We start from the raw sequence: 24,800 nt of genomic DNA on the forward strand, positions 1-24,800 counted from the left end.
ACATCTGACAGTTTTATATTATTTTTTTTTTTTTTTTTGGATTTTAAGCCTTTTTTTTTTCTTTAATGTTTGGATTTTTTCCAAGGCTGATCTTTGTTCAATGTTATTTTTATTTTTACTCCAGAATATTTTTGTGTGTGTTTTGTGTGTCAAGTTACCCCAACACCATTGATATCTTTTATTATTTAATCTCCAGGAGATTGTTTGGTGTTGGTGTCCCTTGTTCATTTCACATTGTATATTTGAAATGTACCTGAATCCTCACAAACCAACTGTCATTTTTGAAGTAAAACACATAGGAGAGTATAATTCCAAACCCAAATCCTTTATTAAGGGATCAGAACCAAACAAAGAGGAAGGCAACACTGGATCAACAGGAGAAATTAGCGAAGCCTGGGACTCCCACGGCAGACATCAATTCTTCAACATCAAAATTGGTGGCCTGAGGAGTCCATATGTAAGGGAGGGCAGTCTGGTCCAGAATTCGCAGAGATCCGGAAAGCAGCAGATGACATCTGTGTCCCCAGACCACAGTACCACAAGAGGCTGCATTTTTTGGCCGACCAGACTGGATCCAGGGCAATCACTGTCTGGTCTTCCTTCCACGCTTCCTTCCGGGCTGTGGCTGTGCAGGTGGAGATGTGGCAGGAGGAGGAGTAGGACCTGGAGGAGGAGGAGGACTGGGAGGACCCGGAGGAGGACTGGGGGGACCTGGAGGAGGACTGGGAGGACCTGGAGGAGAGGGAGGAGGAGGAGGACCTGCAGGAGGAGGAGGAGGACCAACGCGAAGGTGTGTCTGAGGTGTAATTTGGCCCCTCATACCTTTCTCCAGAGCCTCCGACATGACTTTTTGGCCCTCCTCCATCCTCTGCATTTTATATGCTATGAAGGCAGCAATGTTCTCCTCCATGGTGTGTGGTGCTCCCAGGACCTCTGTAGCCCTCCAAAAGAATCCTATAGCAGCCTCCTCTAGGGTACTCCTCCTACTGCCACTTTCTGTTTTCAGGGGGGGTGGAGGGACCTGCAGATCAGCCAGCCGGCTCGGCCCGGCCACCTCCTGGCTGAGACTTCCCTGTGTATGAAAAAGGGACATGGTTTTAGTTTTTGCTTCCTCAATCACAATCCTAAATTAGTACTCCCAACTAACATCTAGGTAACATCATTGATTGGACAAGCAGAAATATTTAGAGGAATGCTATACCTGGCTCAATCTGGGCTCCTCCAGATGTGGCCTGGAAGGCCCAGGTTGGGCCTCAGAAGCCTCAGCCGGGGGGGAAGGAAGCGTGGAAGGAAGACTTGAGAGGGATGGCCTGGGTTCAGTCTGGCCTGCCAGAAAGTGCAGCCTGTCGTAGTACAACATCCTGGGGACATAGATGTCATCTGCTGCTCCGGATCTCTGCGAATCCTGGACTTTCTTGCGCTCCCACAGATATGTGCTCCTCAGGCCACCAATGAAAATCTTTAAATAGGTGATGTCTGCCGTGGGGATCACCTGCTTCACAATTTCACACAATTGCTCCAGTGCTGCCTTCCTCTTTGCTTGGTTCTTGAAATGGGGGTGGGTAATCTCCCACAGACAGGGCAGCTCCCTTAGCATCTCTACGAATACTGACATGAAGTCATTATCTTTTAATAAGACAAAGCCTAATGTCAGACAAAAGTCTCCTAATCTTGTTACAATATAGGCCTCAATCTAGAAGCAGTATAGACACAAGTTTGTCTCTTACCTTCGTTCTTACGATCGGCGCGTCCAATGCTCCTTCCTCCGCTCACAGATCGTACGTAATACGCACGCGTGTTACGCTTTATACACACTGCGCATGCGTGTAACTCCGCCCGCCCCTGACGTTCTTTCTAGTCTATTCCCCGCCCCTTTTCGTTTGCCGCAGTGGGTGAAGAGCACATGGCGGAGTTACAGCAGGTGCATGCTAATTCTAGCAACGAGGAGGAGGAGGAGGAAAGCCCGGATCCAGGCACGTCCCGATCCAGAAGGAGACATTTTAAGGCCACAAATATGTCCTTTGGGGAGATGTTGGAGATGGTCAACATCATGAGGAAGTCCGACTATGATGGAAAATATGGGCCTTACCCACACCCCAACATCCGAAAGGCAAAAATCATTGCTAAAGTGGTCAAAAGCCTTCACAGGAATTTCGGGGTACGAAGATCTAAAGATCAGCTCAGGAAGCGGTGGTCGGACCTGAAGTTGAGAGAGCCAGAGCAGTACCGAAAGATCCGGAGAGTGCTGCAAAAAAGTAAGTAGTTGTGCTGTGTTCCTATTCTTTCTGTCTTTATTCCGTTCGTTCTGCTCCATATGCTTTTATTAATTGTAACGTTTAAAAGGGCAACTTTAATGTTCATGGGCCCATTATTCGTTCGTATCAAACATTTTTATTTCGGCCTCTAGAACACCATTGTTTAGGCCATATGCATTTTCACACATTTTTTGGGGCCTACTTGGATGCCAAATATTTGTTTGTGTAGATGGGTTTGTTACTAGAATGAAATGCCAACTAGATTGTGTGTAAGGAGAGGACACTGAGCAGCTGTTTTCACATCTGGACACTGGAGCACTAGTGTGGGACCCCAGAACACCATTTTTATTAGGGGGGGCACACAGGTGCTCCAGTGTATACTATAGGGGGGGCTACATCTGTGAAGCTTGTACTCAACAGGTAAAGTATTGCAGCTTGACAAAGGGCAATAAAAAATATACATCTTGGAACTCGGCTAAAATAGACAATTGTACCCCACTTCCAAGCAATGTTTCCTATTTATAGTTCTGCCATCAAATATCTGTGTGCTAATTATACCATTTTTGTTTTACATAGGGGAGAAAAGACTCGGAGGACACCCCTCATCCCAGGAGAACACAGACCCCCCACCTATGGAAGAAGGTGAAATACCACCAACACAAGAAGAAGAGCAGGAGGAAGAAGAAGACGTGGTGGAGATTGGCACCACAACAGGTGAGTGTCTGCGACCACAGGCTCAGGTAAAAGAGATGGATAGTGGCAGATTTTTGAGACCTTTTTTTTTGTTCTTTATCTCTTTTTAGGTGATCGTGATGTGAGGGATAGAGAACGCTTTACTTCTGAAAGTGCCCAGATCCTGATCGGGGAGATCATGGGGTGTAATCTCGAATTGCACAACATACAGCAACAAATCAGTGATGTTATTAAAAAAAATAATAACATCATTGATGTTTTGGGGCAAATTTAAACCCCACAAAATCACTTGTTTTATTGTGGTCCAATCTTATAAAATTTTTTTGAAATGTTTTGAAAAGCCAAATTTGGAGGATGCACACAGTGTGCCAACATGTGCTATCTGCCATCACGGGAGATCAATGGAGGCGTTTTGGGGGTGCAACCCCTTCCTCAATTATAAAGTCGTGTTGAGGAAGGGCTTGCTCCCCCAAAACACGTCCCTTGATCCCCCCTGATGGCAGATAGCACATGTTGACATTCGTAAATTGGTGTGCATCTTCCAAATTTGGCTTTTCCAGGGTTGATTTCCCCCCATCTAAACGCTATATCAAACCCAGTTCCTAAATACTGATGTCTGATATAGCCTTCAGGTTTTACCTAATGTGAACTTTGTAAGTTCAAGTTTTTTGGCTTTCTTGTTGGTTTTACACAGGCCTGTTTTATCTGAAATGGATATTTCGATTTTTGATAATGCTACTACAAAAATTGTTATACAACAAACATGTTGGTTTGTTTTAAAAACCTTTGGTAAATGCACATGTGATTGTGCAGGTATAAAAAAGTGGCTTACTCAAGAATGTGTGGATTATTGTCTCAACACTACAACACTTTTGGGGTGATGTAATTGCTGTTTTATGCAAAAATGGGGGTTATTTCCTAAGGGCAAATACACTTTGCACTATAAGTGCAGGTTCAGTGCAGTTGCAAGTGCACTTGTAGTGAAATGTGTTTTTGCATTTAGGAAGTACCAGCCAACACTGTTTTTTATAAGGTTACCCAATCACGACATTTTCTGCACTCAACACATTTCTGTCAGGGTCAGCTAAAACAAACACAAGCAGTAAATGTCCACAAAGAATTTCTTTTGGTTGTTTTTTATTTGAAAAAGGTTTCACAGATTGTCTGGCATATTGATAGCCCCCCTACCCGCAAAGAACTCCAGGTATCGTAACCGGACATCACGGGCACTCAGGGAGGGCAAGCCAGGACGGCCACTTTCAAGCGCCGTCAGTGTTGATGGATTTGGGATTCCGGCCTCAGGCCCAACTGAGCCAGCATAGTTGGCTGAATGTTTTCTTAAAAAATTATGGAGAACACAACAGGCAAGTATTATATGGTTCAGTACTCCGCCATATGGATGGGTGTCAGAAATAATCGGAACCGGCTGGCCAGGATTCCAAATGTGTTCTCCACCACTCTTCGGGCTCTGGCCAGCCGGTAATTAAAAACCCTCTGTTCTGGGGTGAGGGTCCTCATCGGGAATGGCCGCATCAGGTGGTCTCCCAGCGCAAATGCTTCATCAGCAACGAACCTTCAACATTGTCCTCTGGAGGTGGCAAGTCCAAGCTGCCATTCTGGAGACGCCTGTAGAACTCCGTCTGGGCGATGACTCCACCATCGGACATCCGGCCATTCTTCCCCACGTCCACATACAGGAACTCGTAATTAGCCAACACCACCGCCAACATCACTATACTATTAAACCCCTTGTAATTATAATAGTACGACCCCGAGTTGGGTGGTGGGACGATGTGGACGTGTTTCCCATCAATTGCCCCTCCGCAGTTAGGAAAGTCCCACCGCTGAGCAAAGTGGGAGGCCACAGTCTGCCATTCCTGTGGCGTTGAAGGAAACTGTTGAGGAAAAAACAATAAACATTACTATTTTTTCACAGAAACATGGCAAGCAGATTAGACACAAACATTATGGGCCAACCTCCAGATAGCATTTATTAAGGGGAATTTAACAACAACAAAGTATAAGGTACACCTATCATATTCCCCCCCCCCTCTCATGGGCCATTTCTAACATTATAGGGGGGGGGGGACTCTTGGACAGGTAACCCTCTTCACTTCATTGAGAGATGAATGCCTAAATAATGGGTATTACTTGGAACAGCCCCTCCTTAGTTACACTATTGGCAGACCACTGGACAGGTAAGAAGTGTCATAATACAAAGATATAAATACACACTGTACACATTTGAGTATATTTGAACATTCTGCTATTACCTATCAAGATAATAATAGGATACAAAAACTTTAAACAGTACCATTGGAAAGTATACAGGCAGGCCCTTGCACTACATGCTTTGGGGAATTCATCCATAAATCTGACCAGTAAAGAGATGGGTATAGTGTGTATGGGTTTGGCAAAGTCAGCAGATAGATGATTGAGGATAGAGAATTGTGATCAGCTGACTTAGCAGTTGGGGGAGGGAGGGTTACTAAAAATTATTTGGGGACACCACAAAAAAAAGCCTCTGGCACTCTGCCTGAATTTAAAACAAAAATAACATTACCAAACATTTTAGGGGGTGTTTGGGGTAAAGCACTACTATGGAGCTGTTAAAATACATTGTTAAGTGACTACATGAGGTGAATATAGGGCAGAGACACCATGCTGGGGAGGTTAGTGAAGGGCAAATATGTATGAAGGACATAAAATAATAATTACATAAAAATCCAGCATGCATGAGGACAAAGGGGACATTCACAGCATATTACAATCATGGTAATTAGGGAATGAGGAAAGAAATACAATATATTAGCAAACATTCAATACAATAAAATGTGATATAAAAGAATAAAAATCTTACCTTCATATACTCCTTCTGCAGGACCTGTATGATGGCAGAACAGGTCTCTGGGATAATGATACCCAGAGCCTGGGGGGGTGATGCCTGTTGAGAACTTTAAGTCCTGGAGGCTTCTCCCTGTGGCCAAATACCGCAAGGTAGCGACCAACCTCTGCTCCGGAGTGATGGCTTGCCTCATGCAGGTATCCTGCCTGCTGATATAGGGGGTCAGCAAAGCCAACAGATGGTGAAACACGGGGTCCGTCATCCTGAGAAAGTTCCTGAAATCATCAGGATTATTCTCACGGATCTCACGGAGCAAAGGCATATGACAGAACTGGTCACGCTGAAGCAACCAATTCTTGGTCCATGAACTCCTCCCCACCCTGTTCATGGACTGGACTTGTGTCAAGGTCAGGACCCCAACACCAAGCCCCCGCACAGCACGAACTCTACGAGGAGTACGCATACGAAACATGGCTAGAAAACGGTCGGCTGCTCAGAACGAAGTAACAGAACGCACTGAAGAACAGCAAGGCCTGTGAAGAGCGACCTGAAAAACAGCAACGAGCAGGCAAGATCACACAGAAAACTCTGATACGAACTGACTGCACGCACTGAAGAGCAGATACAAACCCACAAGCACAAACTGAACGGCAGAAAACGATCTGGAAGCCACGAGTCTGAAAAAGCGCGAATCGTCTCTCACCAAACTTTTACTAACACGAGATTAGCAAAAGGACCCCAAAGGGTGCCGCGCTTGGTTCTGAACCGGCCTTTTCTAGTCTCGTCGTACGTGGTGTACGTGACCGCGTGGTTGTCGATCGGAAATTCCGACAACTTTGTGCGACCGTGTGTAGGCAAAACAAGTTTGAGCCAACATCCGTCGGAAAAAATCCTAGGATTTTGTTGACGGAATGTCCGAACAAAGTCCGACCGTGTGTACGGGGCATTAGGGAGCTGCCTCCAGGTGCTAATCATACAAGATCTCGGATCATTCATGGATATTATGTGTTAACAAATGTTTTAATATTATGTGTGCTTACTCACACAAACATTTTATGTATACCTACCTATATTCCAGTTGCTATATAATTGTATGTTATCACCATATCTAGCACTGCTGTTCACCCCTGTGTTTAAAACCTCAGTGCAGCTGTACTACAGCTTCTATGAATGAAACTGGATATATGAACTGAGGACAGGTATAGATCTAGGTCTTGACAGGTCTACCCCCTCCATTCACAGTACGTGTTTCACTTATAAAAGCTCTAGTGTGAATAGAGTAGCTGGGCAGAAATTATGGGCATTGCTGGGCTGTATTGGTTCTCACCTGTGACAGCCTCTTAGTTGTGATAACCCTCGCATCACCGGAAGATTATGGCAGCGCGTGGGGGGGTGGGGGAGGGAGAAGGCAGGAGCAGGATTTCAACTAGCAACAATCGGAACCGGATGTCTTACACCCAAAGATTTGAGTAATTGTTTCTTAATTTTTGTGACTCTTTATTGACTGGCATAGTACCACTGGATTTGCATTTCTTTGGATCAACTATGAATACAGAATAGTGTATATGGAGATTTTCTATTTATTGCCTCTATTGGTTGAACTAGATGGACTTGTTTTTTATACTATGTAACTATGTAGCTAAAAGATGAGCTCAAGGGACACATCTTACTGACTATACATTATGTCCCTTGTGCTGATTTTTCTGTTTTTTATTTGGCTGCACTGTCTGTGTTAGAAAGACTCTTGGAAACCATAAAATATGTAAAACAAAATAAATGATGATGACTCAACCCTTTTGCATTTGCATCAAACTGAAATTTAACATTTTACTTTACAATCAGAGATACTCAATCAAGACCGGGAGGTGAGATTATCTTTGGTGGCTCAGATCCTTCATACTACTCCGGTAAATTCCATTACTTCAGCCTGAAGAAGCAAGGATTTTGGCATATCCAGATGAAGGGGTGGGTAAAATCTTTAGTAGTAACTTATGAACAAGAGAATAAGCAATACAGCTTTATATGAAATAAATCCCCCACACCCAAAATTAGTCACAAACCCATGACCACACATGCACATTCCAGGAGGTACAAAGGGAGATCTACAATTACTGGGAACTTTGAAGCCAAGAGAAAACTTGTTTTTTCTTGTTGTTTTCTGGAAAAAATTTTAAAAAATTTAAAAAGAAAAGTTCAGTGTGGAGTAGTTTTACAAAAACTCAAGTCATTTTTTTTACACTGGGAATGTGAAAGGCAGTGTATAGAAAAGTGTTCTGCTTGAAATAAAAGTACAGCTTATTCAGTAAATAAACTAAGTTTGCTATTTATAATGTTATGTTTTTATTACATATGGAATAACAAGGGCTTTATATGTTAACATTTCAACAATACATGAGAACTGGTATTGACTCCACTTTCCCATTTTACCATTTTATTTATTGACAATGCTGATCCAGAAGCATGTATTGCTTTTGCAAGAGCTTGATTAATGTTCTCTTGATTTTCAGGTGTCATTTTATCTATAAATTAAGGTATTGTTATTTTTATGAGGCAGTAGTTTGCAACACTTCCTTACTTTTAAAGATGATGCTGGTGAAGAAACACTTTGTGATGATCCAACAGCAGCTGAAAGAGTGTTTCTGGACCCTGGAGAGAAAAGATACTTGCACTTCCATTATGTTCCTGTTCATTTATTTCCATAAAGTATTTTTAAAAGGTCTTTAGGGCATCTCTGCTATTCAAGGATGTGTTTTGTCATCCGTGTAGCATTTGGAAAAGAATATTTCCTGACAGACTCCTGAGAGACTGCGTTCCTTTTTTGTCCTCCTCTTTAGACCTACAAACAATGCACTTCCGTTTTTCAGATGTCCAAAAGCGGTGTGAACAGGGCCCAGCCATGGGTGGGTGTGCGGCTCCAGGCCCCTATGTCCAGTGGTGGCCTTTCGTATGCTCAGGTGAGGAAGCAGTGGATCAGCTGGCAGGTCTGAAGATTTATCTTTCCTCCATGGCAGAAAGTTTTTGATATGTGATCGTCTGTCTCCCCCTCACGTCCCCTCTTTCCTGAAATTTTTTGTTTATTTTGCTCCTATGGCACCTGGATTGCAGGTGCATTCCAGGACATGGCCCCCTCTTCCTGGTTGCAGCCAGGTGTGCTTCCGCGCATTCAAGATCCTCGGGGTGAAACCGAGGCTTGGTTTTGTGCATGCGCGGTATGGCCGGGGACCCAGGAGTCACGCAGGCACTCTGCGGCAGGTCATATTGTGCAGGCGCAGACAGAACTTTCTTTCCAGACCGGGTGGTCCTCATCCCTATGCTTGGCTGAAACCCAAAAGTTACTTCAGTGTTCCATGAGAACCAAGAAATTGTCCTACCTACATTCAGGACCCTGGGGTCCTCTGAAGTTCGTCCTCTGAATGTGAGTCAAATGCTGAAAGAATACCTGCAAGTTATTTCCTCCTTTAGACGCTCCGACTACCTGGATCGTCCAGTCCATCCAGCAAGCTTATAGAGCTTGGCTCCTCCAGAGGCGGTGACGGCACATTCAACCAGGGCTATGGCGGCATCGTGGGCAGCAGCCTGGCATGTGGCTCCAGACATCATCTGTCACCTCTTGGGCCTCCATTAATACCTTGATGTCACATTATTGCATAGAACCTGCGTCTCTATCTTCTGTGAGCTTTGGTTTAAGAGTCCTGTCAGTTGAGGGGCTAAATTAAACTTTTTTTGATCAGCATACCCATTTTAGGCTGGGTTCACACTGATGCGGCTGTGGGTCACAACAGGGGGTCCGGTGCGTCCCTGTTCACCGATTCAGGTGCGAATCAGGTCCCAAGTTTTGCCTGAATTTGCACCTGAAACTGAGCCAAAGACGCACAGGACCCTTTTCCAATGCTGACCGCAGCCACCCCAGAGCTGTGTGAACCGGCTCAGTGGAGAGCTGGTCACACTCTCCTGTCATGCAAATTGGATGTGGGAAGACCTGCATCCAATTAGCATCAGTGTGAACCAAGCCTCAGTGTCTTTATTTGTAGGTCAAATTTTTTTGTGAATGAGTATTATGTACCCATTGCTCATTCATGTCGGAGGGGGGCCTTATCTTGAAGCCCCCCACCCACAGACACCCACAACCACCAGCCAGGGTTGTCAGGAAGAGGCCCTTGTTGAGGGCATGTGGCCTAGTATTGTTGAGAAGTGAGGGTGTACGCTCACCTTCCCTCTTTTTCTGGCCAGCCCTCAAATTAAGGACTTGGTATTGATTTAGGGGGACCTCACATATTATTTTTCTTTTTTGCATTCAGATACCTCCTAAAATCTATACCATAACCAAAGGACCTGGTATGCATTGGGGGAGGGAGGGGAACTGTATGCATTTTTTGTTCTTGATGCTGATGAGTGAAAAGGACAAAATTTGGTTTGACTTTTACTGAACACTTTCTCAAAAAAAAATTCCTAACCCTGAACATAGTGCCTAAACCCCAGTGAAGTGAACAGGAGACAAACGTCTTTGAGGGGAGGCATCAGAATCTGGAAGCCCTCTTTAAGTAACATAGTACCCTTTCTTACACTTCAGAAAAAAAAATACAAAGAAATAAATACACACGCCATACAATAAATGCTCCACAATGTAAATCCAACCTCAATTATGTTGTTCAGCTATAGAGATGGGCTGTACACAGCTCAGTTCGGTTTGCACCACATAATACCTATTTTGAAGGCTTATTTGCAAGTTATTGGCCATAAAAAGGGTATGGGGGCCCGGGTCCTGTGCTGGGGGACATGTGCCAATGCAAAAAAAACTTAAAAGATAGTGTTTTTAAACAGCAATGATTTTAATGATGCTTAAAGTAAAACAATAAAAATGAAAAATTCCTTTAAATATACAGGTAGTGCCTGGGGGGGGGGGGGTCTGCCTGTAAAGTGGTGCATCTGTACCATGTCGAGAACCTGCTGCAGCAAAACTGACATTTATAAATAAAAGCATGACATTTACATTGATTTTCCTTGCAAGATTTCTTTATTTAGTAAATCATTTATCAAAGACATTCCCCCCACAGAATCAGGAAGAGACACCAAAAGAAATGTGTATACAGCAAAGGAAGAGTTAGAAGAGACACCAGTTATCATTGTCCCCAGTGTCCCTCCAAACCTGGCCTATGCATCAGCGAATGCTTCAAACGTTATCACACATCCCTAAGATATTAGTTCCACTTATTTTTAACAGCCTGCCATTTCCCCATTTAAATTCCTGTGCAGATAATTTGCCTGCTACCTCTATTGACCATGTTTCTACCTTCCATGTTAACCGACCCTTGCCTATTTACTGAAAATGCCTCTGCCTACTGTATGGATTGTTTCGAAACAATGTTTCTGCCTTCTACGTGCACTGACCTCTGCCTGTTAATCAACCATGTTTTTTGCCTGATGCTTGAACTGATCTTTTTCCCTGCTACTGTAGTACACAGGGGTCCCACATATGTGAGGGCTTCCAAATAGTGTTCTGAGCAGAGAAAAACTGTTTTTGGATGTCTCTGGGTTTGTAATTCCCAGAACAGGATCTGGAGACCCAAGGCTTCAAAGAAATTTGGGTGGGAGAAGCCCTATTCCCATTCTTTCCTGACCGAGGCCCTAAGCTTGATGTTCCTTCCTGCTGCCTGGACCAATACTTTGGCTGTGCTGACCATTTCGTTGCTTGTAATGACCCAGGACTTTACGGACCATATTCCTTCCTGATGCCTGGACCAATACTTTGACTGTACTGACCATATCTCTGCCTGCTGCCTTGTACTGACTATGGTTGGCATTGCTGCCTGGACAATTCCTTTTACTTCTGCTGACCATGTCTCTGCCTGCTACCTGGGCCAATGCTTTGGCTGTGCTGACAGTATCTGCCTGTACTGACTATATGGACAGCATTCCTGCCTGCTGCCTGGATGATTTTTGTCGCTGACCATGTCCCTGCCTGCTGCCTGGACTGATGCTCTTCTCTGCACTACTAAAACTACAGGTAATCTTTTGTTTACCCTTTGTTTAGCAAATGTATTTTGTGGTGTAATTGGTATGTACATGTGTTAGAAATATGAAGGGCCTTCAAAAATGTGATAGGTTGTCACGAAATTAGATGTGTAATTTATGTCCTTAGAACACCTGATGGTGCTTCTTGGATGTTGTGCCTCTGTATGTGGCCAGGCTGTGTAAAAGTCTCACACATGTGGTAGGAGGAGTACCAGAATGTATTTTGGGGTGTAATTTTTGCTATGTATATGCCATGTGTTAAAAATATCGTATAAATTGTGTTAAAAAAAAATATGATTTCATTTTCTTTTCACATTTTCCAAAAACGTGTAGAAAAAATGACATGTTCAAAAGACTCATAATGCCTTATAGAATATACTTTGGGGTGTTTGCTTTCCAAAATTGGGTAATTTTGTGGGCTTTTCCATTGTCCTGGTGCTCCAGGGCCTTCAAAAGTGTGATAGGTAGTCACAAAATTAGACAGGCCAGGCTGTGAAAAAGTCTCACACTTGTGGTATTGCCATAATCAGGACAAGTAGCAAAATGTGTTATAGGATGTAATGGCAAGTATGCATATTCTGTGTGTGAGAGATAACTTGTTAATATGACAATTTTGTATAAAAAAAATTAATCAGTTTCTTCATTTTCCCAAGGATTGTGGGAAAAAATTACAACTTCAAAAAACTCACCATGCCTCTAAATAACTTGGATTGTCTACTTTCCAAAAAGGGGTAATTTTGGGGATATTTCTACTGTCCTGGCTTGTTAGTGTCTCAAGAAATGAGATATGCTGTCAGTAGACGAGGTGTGATCAACTTTCAGTGATTGGCACCATAGCTTGTAGACTCTATAGCTTTCACACAGACTTAATAATATAGTAATTTTACCAAAGATATGTAGCAGTATACATTTTGGTCCGAAAACACCAGGAGAGTCATTAACCTTATAGAAGTGGAGAACAGAAATCAGTCTTCACAGTTTGGATGCAGAGAAGGCCTTTGACAGGCTCTCTGCCATGTTGGTATTAAAGGCCCTTTTCTATGAGTCATCACTCATTTATATTCATCTCCCTCAAGCCCTAGTTAGAACTCAGTGTGCCACCTCTCCCACTTTTCCCATTTCTAATGGGACTCGGCAGGGGTTCCCCCCCTCCTTTTTGCCCTATGAATTGAGCCCCTAGAAGCCCATATGAGGTAAAATACAAATATACATGGTATCCCAGTTCGTACTAGAGACTTCAAGCTTTCCCCTTTTGCAGACAATGTTTTGCTTACACTCACGCAATTACATGTTTCCCTTCCAAACCTCCATATGGAGTTAGACCGCTATAGTTCTCTCTTCGTTTTTTTTAAAACATTTTTTTAATCATTTTTTTATTGACAGATGCACAAAAGATGACTATTACAGGTAGATAATCGGCCATGCTATATCACAGTTAGGGTAATAACAGTCAGCGTAAATACCACAATCTAACATTATCTGTTTATAGGATTGAAAAAAGCAGTTTTGTGCAATCAATAAAGATTTCAAAACCTTTGAGAAAGTGGTAACTAGTAATGATGGTCTTAAACAATGTTCGGCCCGTGACAAAGTGCATACATTTTTGAGCTTAAGAAAAAATTATAATGGGTAAAGGAAAAAAAAAGGGAAGAAAAGGATGAGTTGGGGGGAGGTAGGGGAGAGAATGCGGACAGTGCTCTGCCAGCCACACACTATTCAGGTCATGATAGGCAAAAAATTGGTTTCATAAGTATTGAGAATATTCATCAGAAAAACAGAACTGATCCCAGTAGAACCATTTGGTTTTGTGTTCTTCCGATTTGTCCCGAAGAGGAGGTCAGATGCTCCATGCTTTCTATATCATTCACTCTGGCGAACCATTTTCACTCTGGCGAACCATTGGATGAGAGTAGGAGGAGATTGTTGTTTCCACATGGCTGGAATGCATGCTCTAGCTTCATTAAGTAAAAGGTTTAAGTAATAATTTATTATAGGAATACAAACCTACCAGATGGATCAATCCTAGAACCCTGGAGCTTAAAGTGGACAGATTTGGCAACAAGTACCGTGACTCCCCTGGAGTGGGAGGTATATGAGGAGTGATATGCCCACCCGACCCAGGGGCGTTTAAGAGCCATCTGGAGTCGGCCTTCAATGTGGGTTTCTGTTAGAATAATGATGTCAGTGTGCTGTTTCTTCAAAAAGGAGAAAACGGCAGATCTTTTAATTTTATCGTTTAAGCCCCTGACATTCCAGGTAAGTACTTTTAGGAAGGCCATAGATTTTGTGAATAATTTGGTAATGCTCCAGGGTTCTTGGTAATAGGAGTGTGACCCCTCCCCTCACTCGAACAGTACGTAGAAAAAATACACATTGATATCATATGTTTGCTGTACCATTTGACATTTACCTGTAGATATTGTGACAATGATAGAAACAATAAAAATAACCTTTTCCGCCCAACACTGTCCCCAAATTGTGCGGGCATAATACCCTAACAGTAAACTTGTAGATAACTGAGGCCAGCCTGTATCGGAAGTACAATCAGACCAAAAGGAGTATATCCCAAAATACAGTGTCTGCAGGCACTTCTCGGCTGTAAATGAAAAGGCTTTGACAAAAGAAACATACATTAAAACATTCCAGCCCAGGCTATCAGAAGTAAGTGTGGGGGGCGAGACTTCGCTGCATAACGTTACATAACATAGGACTAAGCTCACAGATTAAAGTGAGCGTTTGGGTGAACTGTTCTGTAACTTCCGCTGAGCAAAAGATATAAAAGATTATGAAAAAATGAAAAACAAAAAATATATAAAGAGGATTTTCAGGTCCAACATCACATATTGTGGAGGGATGAAGTATCAGAGTCTAGGACTGAGAGGAGTAGAGAGCAAAAAACCCTTCCATATCTCCTGAATATGGGTGAGATATCCTGTTTGTGTGGAAATGTGAGACAGCAGTGCCCTCCGAGGGGGGCTCCAACTGGGGGTGGTCTGCCAGACATTCGGTGTGCCCTCTCCACCACAAAGGTTGCTGAAAAAGCTTCTTTGCCGTACGTGGTGTGCAGGAGTTGTTCAAGGAATGTACAGGGGTCTGCTCCCTCCTCTCCTTCAGGCAATCCAATGAATCTTAGGTTACACCTTCTGAGTCTGTTCTCCATTTTGTCTTGTTTCTGCAAGAGCTGGTTAACTTGCAGCTGCATGTTATCAGAGGAATTGGGGGGGGGGGTCCTCCACTGTGCTCAGCCTGTCTTCAGTTTCTTTAACCCTATCTCTGAGTTTCTGGAAATCTCGATCCTAGCAGTTAGGGTTGTTTGGCAGGATGTAACAGCTTCCTCACATGCCATGATAGCTTCAAGCACTCTTGCTGTGTCAGCTCCCATGTGTGCTTCTTCTCCCAGCATGACGCCGCCATCTTGCTCCAGGGGGTCCCGTTATCCCCTGCTGTATTTACCCAGTTTAACAATGGAATCTGTGATTCTCCTCTGTTTAGACATGGTCTCTGGAGGCACCGGGCTCATATAAATCCACAGGTGGGTTGATTTTAGATGATGTGGACCCAGGATGTGTCTGTAAGGATAATAGTGCAGCAGAGCTCAGCTCACCAATGGCCTACTGCATGCCGCTCCAGGCCACGCCCAGTTAAAGAAATCTTTAGCAGGTCCATTGTGATCTTTTCGGACTTGTAAGAAAGATTTGTTGGCTGTTATGTTGTGGAGTTGTGTAGGTTACCTGTTCTGTAATCCAGTTTGGGAAGGCTAAGTCAGGAGTAAGATGCTTTAAAGTGTTGATAGGGATGTGAAGGGGCTTGGTCAGAAGTTGTGACCATGTGGTGCGGTGTAATGTTCTCCATGCTTTGATGGAAGCTTGGATAGATGGGGAGTAGTGTTGAAGGTGAGGATTACTTGTGGGTGTACTGAATAACCAGTTGATGAGGTTTGTTCCTGGTGTCGCATTGTTTTCCATGTCACTCCAGAGTGTAGTGGGTTTTGTAGTCATCCATTCTCTCAACTGTGATAGGATAGTAGCTATGTAGTAATCTTTTATGTCAATGTAACCCATCCCTCCTTTAGATCGGTGTTTAATGAGTTTTGCATGGCTGCATCTGCATTTTTTCCCTTGTCAAACATATTGGCTCAGGATGGATTGGAGGGAGTTGAGGTAGGAAGATGAGAGCGGGATAGGCAGTGTGCGGAAGATGTATAGTAATCCAGGTAGAACCACGGTGGTGGGTGGATACACTGGACGCTGGAGGTGTCTAGTGCACAGATGCGGAGAGCGACTGTCTCCACAGGAGCGTTCGCCAATGCAACCCTAATGGGAATCTGCCCCAAAAATGGCATAACACGCCAAATATGGGGCCCCAGCGTGCCGGGGAGCCTCGGTGGACCACCAAGGGCAAGACCACCAGGACCCATAAAAAATATAAAGTGTGAATGCAGCAAGATTTTACCAAGGCCATCGGTTAACATCTGGACAATTATATCTATTGTTTGTACGATGTCTGTAACAAGAGAAAATAGACAACATTATAGTAAAGTCAACACAGTACAATATTAGGCTATACTGATATACAATAAAGACTAGGCAACAAGCCTTTGAATATATAGAGTGAGATACAGAGAACAATACATGTGCTCATATATACAATATTATGCTGTCAAAATTGGCGAGGAGAAGGGAAAGAAGAAAACAGAAGACTGCATTTACAAGTCTTTATCAAAAGAACCTGAAGTAAAGCCTGATAGGAAAGGCCTAAAATTAAAGGCCTTATTGAGGCCGGGAGGCGATGTGGCATTGAGATGGAATATCAACCTAAGCTTCCGTTGTAGGAAGAGTTTGTCAAGATCTCCTCTACGGGAGCCAGGGTGTATTCGATCCAATACCAATACTTTTATCTTGGGACAAATGCCGTTGTGGGTTTGTAGTACATGTCTGCCTAAGGGTACATCAGGGTAGCCAATCTGTACCTGGGGAATGGGATCAGACTATTTTCTGCGACAAGGATCTTTCTATGTACCTGTGCCACATTGTTATGTGGCACAGGTACATAGATGACATCTTCGTCATCTGGGATGGACCACCCAAATTACTGGATGAATGTTTATTGGCCTTAAACAAAAATGAATTTAACCTCAAGTTTACTATGATTTCTGATACATCCAAGATTACATTTTTGGATGTTGAAATATTTAAAAATGACACAAATATGCTATCTTGTAAACTATACAGGAAAACAGTCACTCTCCGCATCTGCGCACTGGACACCTCCAGCGTCCAGTGTATCCGCCTACCACCGTGTCGGCGGCCGTGTCGACGTCTGACGTCATCGCACTAGACACTGTGATGCCAGACGCCGCATCGGCCGGGGGATTCCTATAGGAGTTAGATACGGGGATTGAAGTTGCAGCACAGGTGATCTGGGGAGAGATCAGTTGATGATCCCCAGCACCTGTGTTCGCACTCTCCTCCCCTTTGACCTTATCATTAAGGAGCTTTGATTGGTTTAATTCTGATCCCTGGGCATATATATTCCTGCTAGTGGGAGCATTAATTGCTACACAGCCAGGAAACGCCAGGGATCTCTGTGAACATGATATGACATGAACATGATTGATCACAGGTAATGTTAAACTGCGTATATATGCCTGATTCCTTGCCATTTTTTGGCAACTTGCCATTTCACTCTCTTCCTATGGGTTGTGACTAATCTATGTCTATTTAACCCAGTGTAAGATTACTGATATACAGCCACACTGCCTCGTCCTTATAGATATATTTTGTCACATTTTTTAATAGACATCCGTCTCCGATTGTTTGGGGTATCCCCATGAGCTTTGTTGGACTGCTTCAGGGCGACCATTGGACCTGTTTTCACCTACTTCAGCTGAAATCACTTTAGCTTGCACTCCATCTATATGGGATTGAATTTTCTAAACATCTTAAATTATATGAATCAATTTTTGAAGCACAGCTTAGTAACATCCACCTGACGTTTCATCTACTGACTTGTATTGTCGAATTTGAACATATATCTGTGAGTACAGGACACATTTATTCCATCAATTGCATGTACCATATTGTTGCTACGCTTAATCAGTTGATTGTAAATTATATGCTACTCTAGTATTGATATACCACTCCCCTTTTCTCTTTTTTAATAGAAATGGAAAAGCACGCTTTCTTGTAACCCCTGAAGAAGGAAATATATACATCAAAAAATTCCTTTTCTGCCTTCCGAAACATGCTGGGTATCTTGGTACACACGCTTTACCAGCTTGATTATTAGTTCTTATTTGCGGTGTGTCCCAAGTTTAGCGGCTGTTTCACTCCAATATTTAGATATTTCATTGTTTTTAGGTGATTTTTGTACATTTACATTGTAATATACACAATTTTGTATCAATAAAGTGAATAGATTTTTTACCTAATTTTGGGTTTACCCTATTTACATGTCTCTCTGTGTCCGCAATATCCTTGGGGCTAAAACTTTTTTCTATTGGCTTTATGTTAGGACACTTTTGGTTTCTGTGTAAGAGACGTTTGCAAGAACGGGTCTTCAAGTAATATGGATCAATGCTTTGCTAAGATGTTCTCCTTTTTTTTATATTGGCAATGAAACTGAATGGTGAAACGCATGGGTTGTTTAGTACTGGGTTTGATAGATTTTTGAGCGGGCTTTGTGGTATATTGCTGGAAAGCCCCTGAAACCAGAGAAGATGGACAACCCTTATCTATAATTTTTTTGTGACCTTGTAAAATTATTGCAGATCCTATAAAATTGGCTTCTAGCAATATTGTTTATCCACCTAGGATGATGGCAACTTTGATAGTGAATGAAAGAATTGTTGGCGGTGTGTTTAATAATTTTTTGGGCATATATTTGTTGACTGTGACAGACTCACCCGGGACAGGGCCCTGGTATTTGAGGGAGCTACAAGCATTTAGGAAGATATTCTGTTATGTAATGCAAAAGGACTTTATTAAGGAGGCCATGATGGTCTCTGTCAGCTTGGGACTCAGTGGACAGATGTTTCTGAAAGGAATGCTGATTAATGAGATCTGGAAAGCCCGGGTCTTTCACCCAATAGTTTATTATGCTCATTAACACACCTTTGTCTCCTAGCAAACTATTGGGGAATGTGTCTACACTTATGTGTATTGTAAGTTGTGAGTTAGGAGATGGCAAGTCTACCCTGAATGGTCATATCTCTGAATCACCAGGTCTGGGTAAATGATTAGTAAACTAGCTCATGTTAATTAGGTTTCTGGTTACAGTTTGTATTGTCAGCCTGATGTATATATTTGTGTGTCATCTCAAATAAATCAATTCATGTTCAGCAACCAAACGAGTGGTGCCTTGTTTTGTGGTTGTCAGAGGTTGGAATATCTGATATCTATATTCAGACTGGGAGGAAGCGGTATATGACGAATGCACTCAAGCGGATTGTAGGACGTTTCGTTACACTGACCATCGTGGCATAACTCAACATCCAAAAAGGCTATAGGTTGTCGGGATCAGTGACATAGGTAAAAGACAATTCTAAGGAATTATGATTGCAATTGATGGACAAAGGGCTCAACCATCCTCACTGGGCTGTCCCATATGATCACTATATCTTCACTCTAACGATCATAGTAGACCACATGAGCAGCAAAGGGATTGATGTGGGTGATGTACTGTAGTTCCCAGTGGCCCATCATCAAATTAGCATATTTGGGGGCAAAATTAGACCCCATAGCTGTACCGTTGGACTGCAGATAGCATGTGCCATCAAACTTGAAGTAATTGTGCTTCAAGCAAAATTGTGTGGCCTCTAAAATGAACTGGACCAGTCTGGGATTGACTAGAGGGTCTTCTGCAAGGAAATGCTCCACTGCTCTGAGAACTAAGTCCTGGGGTATGGATGTAGTGCTAATTTTAAAGGCTTATATGCAAGTTATTGCCAGTAAAAAATATATGGGGACTGGGTACTGACCCAGGGGACATGTATCAATGCAAAAAAGGTTTTTAAAACAACAGTTCTTTCTGGAGCAGTGATTTTATTAATGCTTAAAGTGCAACAATAAAAATGAAATATTCCTTTAAATATTGTGCCTGGGGGGTCCCCTTGCAATGTGTAGAACAGTGCCGTAGCAATAATGACATTTCTAAAGGAAAGAATTTCATTTAAACTTGCTTGCAGCTGTAATGTATTGTTGGCTGTAAGGGGAAAAAATGGCGTGGGTTCCCCCCCAGTCCATACCAGGCCCTTTGGGTCTGGTATGGATTTTAACTAGTTAAGGATTGGAAGGATTTGCCCCCTTAATGACCGGCCATTTTTTGTGATACAGCACAGCATCGCTTTAACTGACAATTGTGTGGTCGTGCAATGCTGTACCCAAACAAAATGTATGTCTATTTTTCCCACAAATAGAGCTTTCTTTTGGTGGTATTTGATCACCACTGCATTTTTTATTTCTGCGCTATAAACAAAAAAGTCCAACAATTTTGAAAAACACTAGGGGGCGATCAAGGGGTTACGTTTTTACCTAGGGAGGTGTTTCTAACCGGGGGGGGTGGAGTGTAGTGACTGGGGGAGGAGAGAGATCGCTGTTCCTAATCACTAGGAACAGCAGATCTGCCTTTCCTCCTCTGCAAGAATGGGGATCTGAATAACAAAATACAAATTGTGCTAAAAGTGCAGAAAAAAGAGCTGCAACTAAAGTGTTATACGACACTAACCAGAAACAAAAAGCAAAAAAGTCATGCTAAATATTGAGGCTATTGGAGCAATATAATATAAGCCCCCAATAGTAGATACCAAAATAACACACTAAGTGTACATGGATGATGTGAAATAAAGTAAGATGATTATAATGTCAATTAAGGATAAAGCAGTGTGTGTAAAACATCAGGCATACATAAATACCAAAATATTGTGACACAAATGATAAAAATTGTACAGTGACAAACTAAAAATATAAATTACTTCATGGTGAAAAAAAATCAGTCCATAATCAAATAAAAAAAGGATAAAGTGAAAGTCCAAAAAAAAACAGTAGTGATCCAGAAAAATTTAAATATATGAAGTGCTGTGAAATCCACACTAAAGTGCTGTGTGAACAATTCCTCCACCACAAAAGGACTGCCACTTACCAGAAATCTATGATCCCTTATTACAGGGGACCGTCCCGAGCAGATGGCGCGAACCCCAGCCTGGGATCTCACTGGCAAGCACCGTATTCCTCAGCAACAATGCAGACACTCCATGAACAGATCGATATGGTGGGAATAATATTCATTAGGGATGAGCTTCGTGTTCGAGTCGAACCCATGTTCGACTCGAACATCGGCTGTTCGCCCGTTCGCCGAATTGCGAACGATATGGGCCGTTCGCGCTAAATTCGTGTGGCGCGTCACGGCCCATAATTCACTGCGGCATCGCAGTGCATTGCTGGCTGATGATTGGCCAAGCATGCACTATGACCCGCATGCTTGGCCAATCACAGCGCCGTCAGTAGAGAGAGCTGTAATTGGCCAAAGCCAGGATGGCTTTGGCCAATTATGGCTCAGGGGATTTAGTACACACCCCACACTATATATATGTGTAGTGTGTGTTCCGGTGTGCTGAGAGATAGAGAGAGAGAGAGACAGTGTCATTTGATTTGAGTTAGATAGATTAGGCAGAACAGTCAGTCAGTTAGCTGCACTTACAGTGTATTGTGTATATATATGCATCCCAGGTGTTGCATATATATATATACACTGTATTCAGTTTAGCTAGATCCGTTCCTGTTATCTTCTATCTAGACTATTTACATTTAGTGCAGTGCGTCCTGCTCACAGTGTTCAGCTAGATCCGTTCCTGCTATTTACATTTAGTGCAGTGCGTCCTGCTCACAGTGTTCAGCTAGATCCGTTCCTGTTATCTTCTAGACTATTTACATTTAGTGCAGTGCGTCCTGCTCACAGTGTTCAGCTAGATCCGTTCCTGCAATTTACATTTAGTGCAGTGCGTCCTGCTCACAGTGTTCAGCTAGATCCGTTCCTGCTATTTACATTTAGTGCAGTGCGTCCTGCTCACAGTGTTCAGCTAGATCCGTTCCTGCTATTTACATTTAGTGCAGTGCGTCCTGCTCACAGTGTTCAGCTAGATCCGTTCCTGCTATTTACATTTAGTGCAGTGCGTCCTGCTCACAGTGTTCAGCTAGATCCGTTCCTGTTATTTACATTTAGTGCAGTGCGTCCCGCTCACAGTGTTCAGCTAGATCCGTTCCTGCTATTTACATTTAGTGCAGTGCGTCCTGCTCACAGTGTTCAGCTAGATCCGTTCCTGCTATTTACATTTAGTGCAGTGCGTCCTGCTCACAGTGTTCAGCTAGATCCGTTCCTGCTATTTACATTTAGTGCAGTGCGTCCTGCTCACAGTGTTCAGCTAGATCCGTTCCTGCTATTTACATTTAGTGCAGTGCGTCCTGCTCACAGTGTTCAGCTAGATCCGTTCCTGTTATCTTCTAGACTATTTACATTTAGTGCAGTGCGTCCTGCTCACAGTGTTCAGCTAGATCAGTTCCTGTTATTTACATTTAGTGCAGTGCGTCCTGCTCACAGTGTTCAGCTGGATCCGTTCCTGCTATTTACATTTAGTGCAGTGCGTCCTGCTCACAGTGTTCAGCTAGAGCCGTTCCTGCTATTTACATTTAGTGCAGTGCGTCCTGCTCACAGTGTTCAGCTAGATCCGTTCCTGTTATCTTCTAGACTATTTACATTTAGTGCAGTGCGTCCTGCTCACAGTGTTCAGCTAGATCCGTTCCTGCTATTTACATTTAGTGCAGTGCGTCCTGCTCACAGTGTTCAGCTAGATCCGTTCCTGTTATCTTCTAGACTATTTACATTTAGTGCAGTGCGTCCTGCTCACAGTGTTCAGCTAGATCCGTTCCTGTTATCTTCTAGACTATTTACATTTAGTGCAATGCGTCCTGCTCACAGTGTTCAGCTAGATCCGTTCCTGTTATCTTCTAGACTATTTACATTTAGTGCAGTGCGTCCTGCTCACAGTGTTCAGCTAGATCCGTTCCTGTTATCTTCTAGACTATTTACATTTAGTGCAGTGCGTCCTGCTCACAGTGTTCAGCTAGATCCGTTCCTGTTATCTTCCTACTGACAGGCAGGCTTGTCTGGTTACAGTATATAAAGCTACCTGAAGAAAATTACAGGTGTTCTATTTGATCCTATTAGTACCACGGTCAGGCAGCTAGACTATTTACATTTAGTACAGTGCGTCCTGCTCACAGTGTTCAGCTAGATCCATTCCTGTTATCTTCCTACTGACAGGCAGGCTTGTCTGGTTACAGTATATAAAGCTACCTGAAGAAAATTACAGGTGTTCTATTTGATCCTATTAGTACCACGGTCAGGCAGCTAGACTATTTACATTTAGTACAGTGCGTCCTGCTCACAGTGTACAGCTAGATCCGTTCCTGTTATCTTCCTACTGACAGGCAGGCTTGTCTGGTTACAGTATATAAAGCTACCTGAAGAAAATTACAGGTGTTCTATTTGATCCTATTAGTACCACGGTCAGGCAGCTAGACTATTTACATTTAGTACAGTGCGTCCTGCTCACAGTGTTCAGCTAGATCCGTTCCTGTTATCTTCCTACTGACAGGCAGGCTTGTCTGGTTACAGTATATAAAGCTACCTGAAGAAAATTACAGGTGTTCTATCCCAGCTTAGTGCAGCTACAGGCCATTAGTATGTCTGGAAGGCCAAGAAGGAGAGGCAGACAGTCACAAGCCAATAAGAGAGGGCAAGCAGGCTCTGTGTCTAGTGCTGGTCGTGGAGACGGTGCATCCTCATCAGCACGTGGCCATGGGACACGCTTGGCCTTTTTTTCGGCAGCTGGCCGTGTTGAGCCGCAACATGCGGAAGACTTGGTCGAGTGGATGACCAAGCCGTCCTCATCCTCCTCATCCTCTCTCACCCATGCCCAGGGTGCTTTGTCTGGCAAAGCAGCGGCCTCTTCCCTCAGCTCAATGTCATCAGTGACTCCTTCCCTAGCTCCACCATGTCCTCATGAGGATTCCCTCGAACTGTTTGACCACAGTGTTGGGTACATGCTCCAGGAGGATGCCCAGCGTTTGGAAGGCTCTGATGACGATACTGAGCTTGATGAAGGCAGTAACATGAGCACGGACAGAGGGGGTGCCCAAGAAGGACAGCAATCTGGCAGTCATGCCCCCCCTGCTGCAGCATACTGCCAGGTTTGCTCCAGTGATGAGGAGGGAGGGGATGATGAGGTCACTGACTCAACGTGGGTGCCTGATAGGAGAGAGGAGGAGGAGGAGGAGGAGGAGGAGGAGGCGGCGGCACATCACCAACGAGGCAGGATGCCCTCCAGGGGCCAGCCTAAGGGCAGCACATTGACTGCATCACACCCCAAAGCTCCACATGTGCAGGGCGCTGCAGTCTCTGCGCGTTATTCAAAAAGTTCTTTGGTGTGGGCCTTTTTTGAGACGAGTGCATCAGATCGCACCTCTGCTATTTGCAACATATGTCTCAAGCGTATCTCGCGTGGCCAAAACATCTCCCGCTTGGGTACCACATGCTTGACCAGACATATGTTGACCTGCCATGCAGTTCGTTGGCAAGCATATCTAAAAGACCCACACCAAAGAACAAAGAGGATCTCTCCTTGCTCCTCATCAGCTGAGATTTCCAACCCCACTAGACCTTCAGTCCTCTCTGAGACCTGCAGTGAGAGGAATGAAGGTGTAGAATTAGGTGTGTCACAGCCAAGTACTTGTGGGCAATCTGCTTTTGGTTCACAGACGTCAGATTGTACCAGGCAAATTTCCCTGCCCCAGCTGCTGCACCGCCGAAAGAAGTTTGCTCCCAGCCATCCACATGCCCAGCGGTTGAATGCTAGCTTGGCAAAATTGCTAGCACTTCAACTGCTGCCTTTTCAGTTGGTAGACTCTGCCCCCTTCCGTGAGTTTGTGGAATGTGCGGTT

The 24,800-nt window shown here is 43.6% G+C and overlaps 1 protein-coding gene across 2 annotated transcripts in view; it reads left to right on the top strand.

Annotated features, from left to right (window-relative positions):
* The window catches only part of REN (renin), a 713,915-nt gene that overhangs the window by 439,949 nt on the left and 249,166 nt on the right, over nt 1–24,800 (top strand). Inside the window, exon 6 of one of the 2 annotated variants that reach the window (XM_073615842.1) lies at nt 7,636–7,758. The exons of the other annotated variant lie outside the window; for it this stretch is intronic. Coding sequence (XP_073471943.1) covers nt 7,636–7,758 — 123 coding nt within the window. The remainder of the gene's footprint in view (nt 1–7,635; nt 7,759–24,800) is intronic. 2 annotated transcript variants of the gene reach the window in all.

This window comes from Aquarana catesbeiana, linkage group LG02 (assembly GCF_042186555.1).
Source record: "Aquarana catesbeiana isolate 2022-GZ linkage group LG02, ASM4218655v1, whole genome shotgun sequence".
In the NCBI taxonomy this organism is placed as follows: domain Eukaryota; kingdom Metazoa; phylum Chordata; class Amphibia; order Anura; family Ranidae; genus Aquarana; species Aquarana catesbeiana.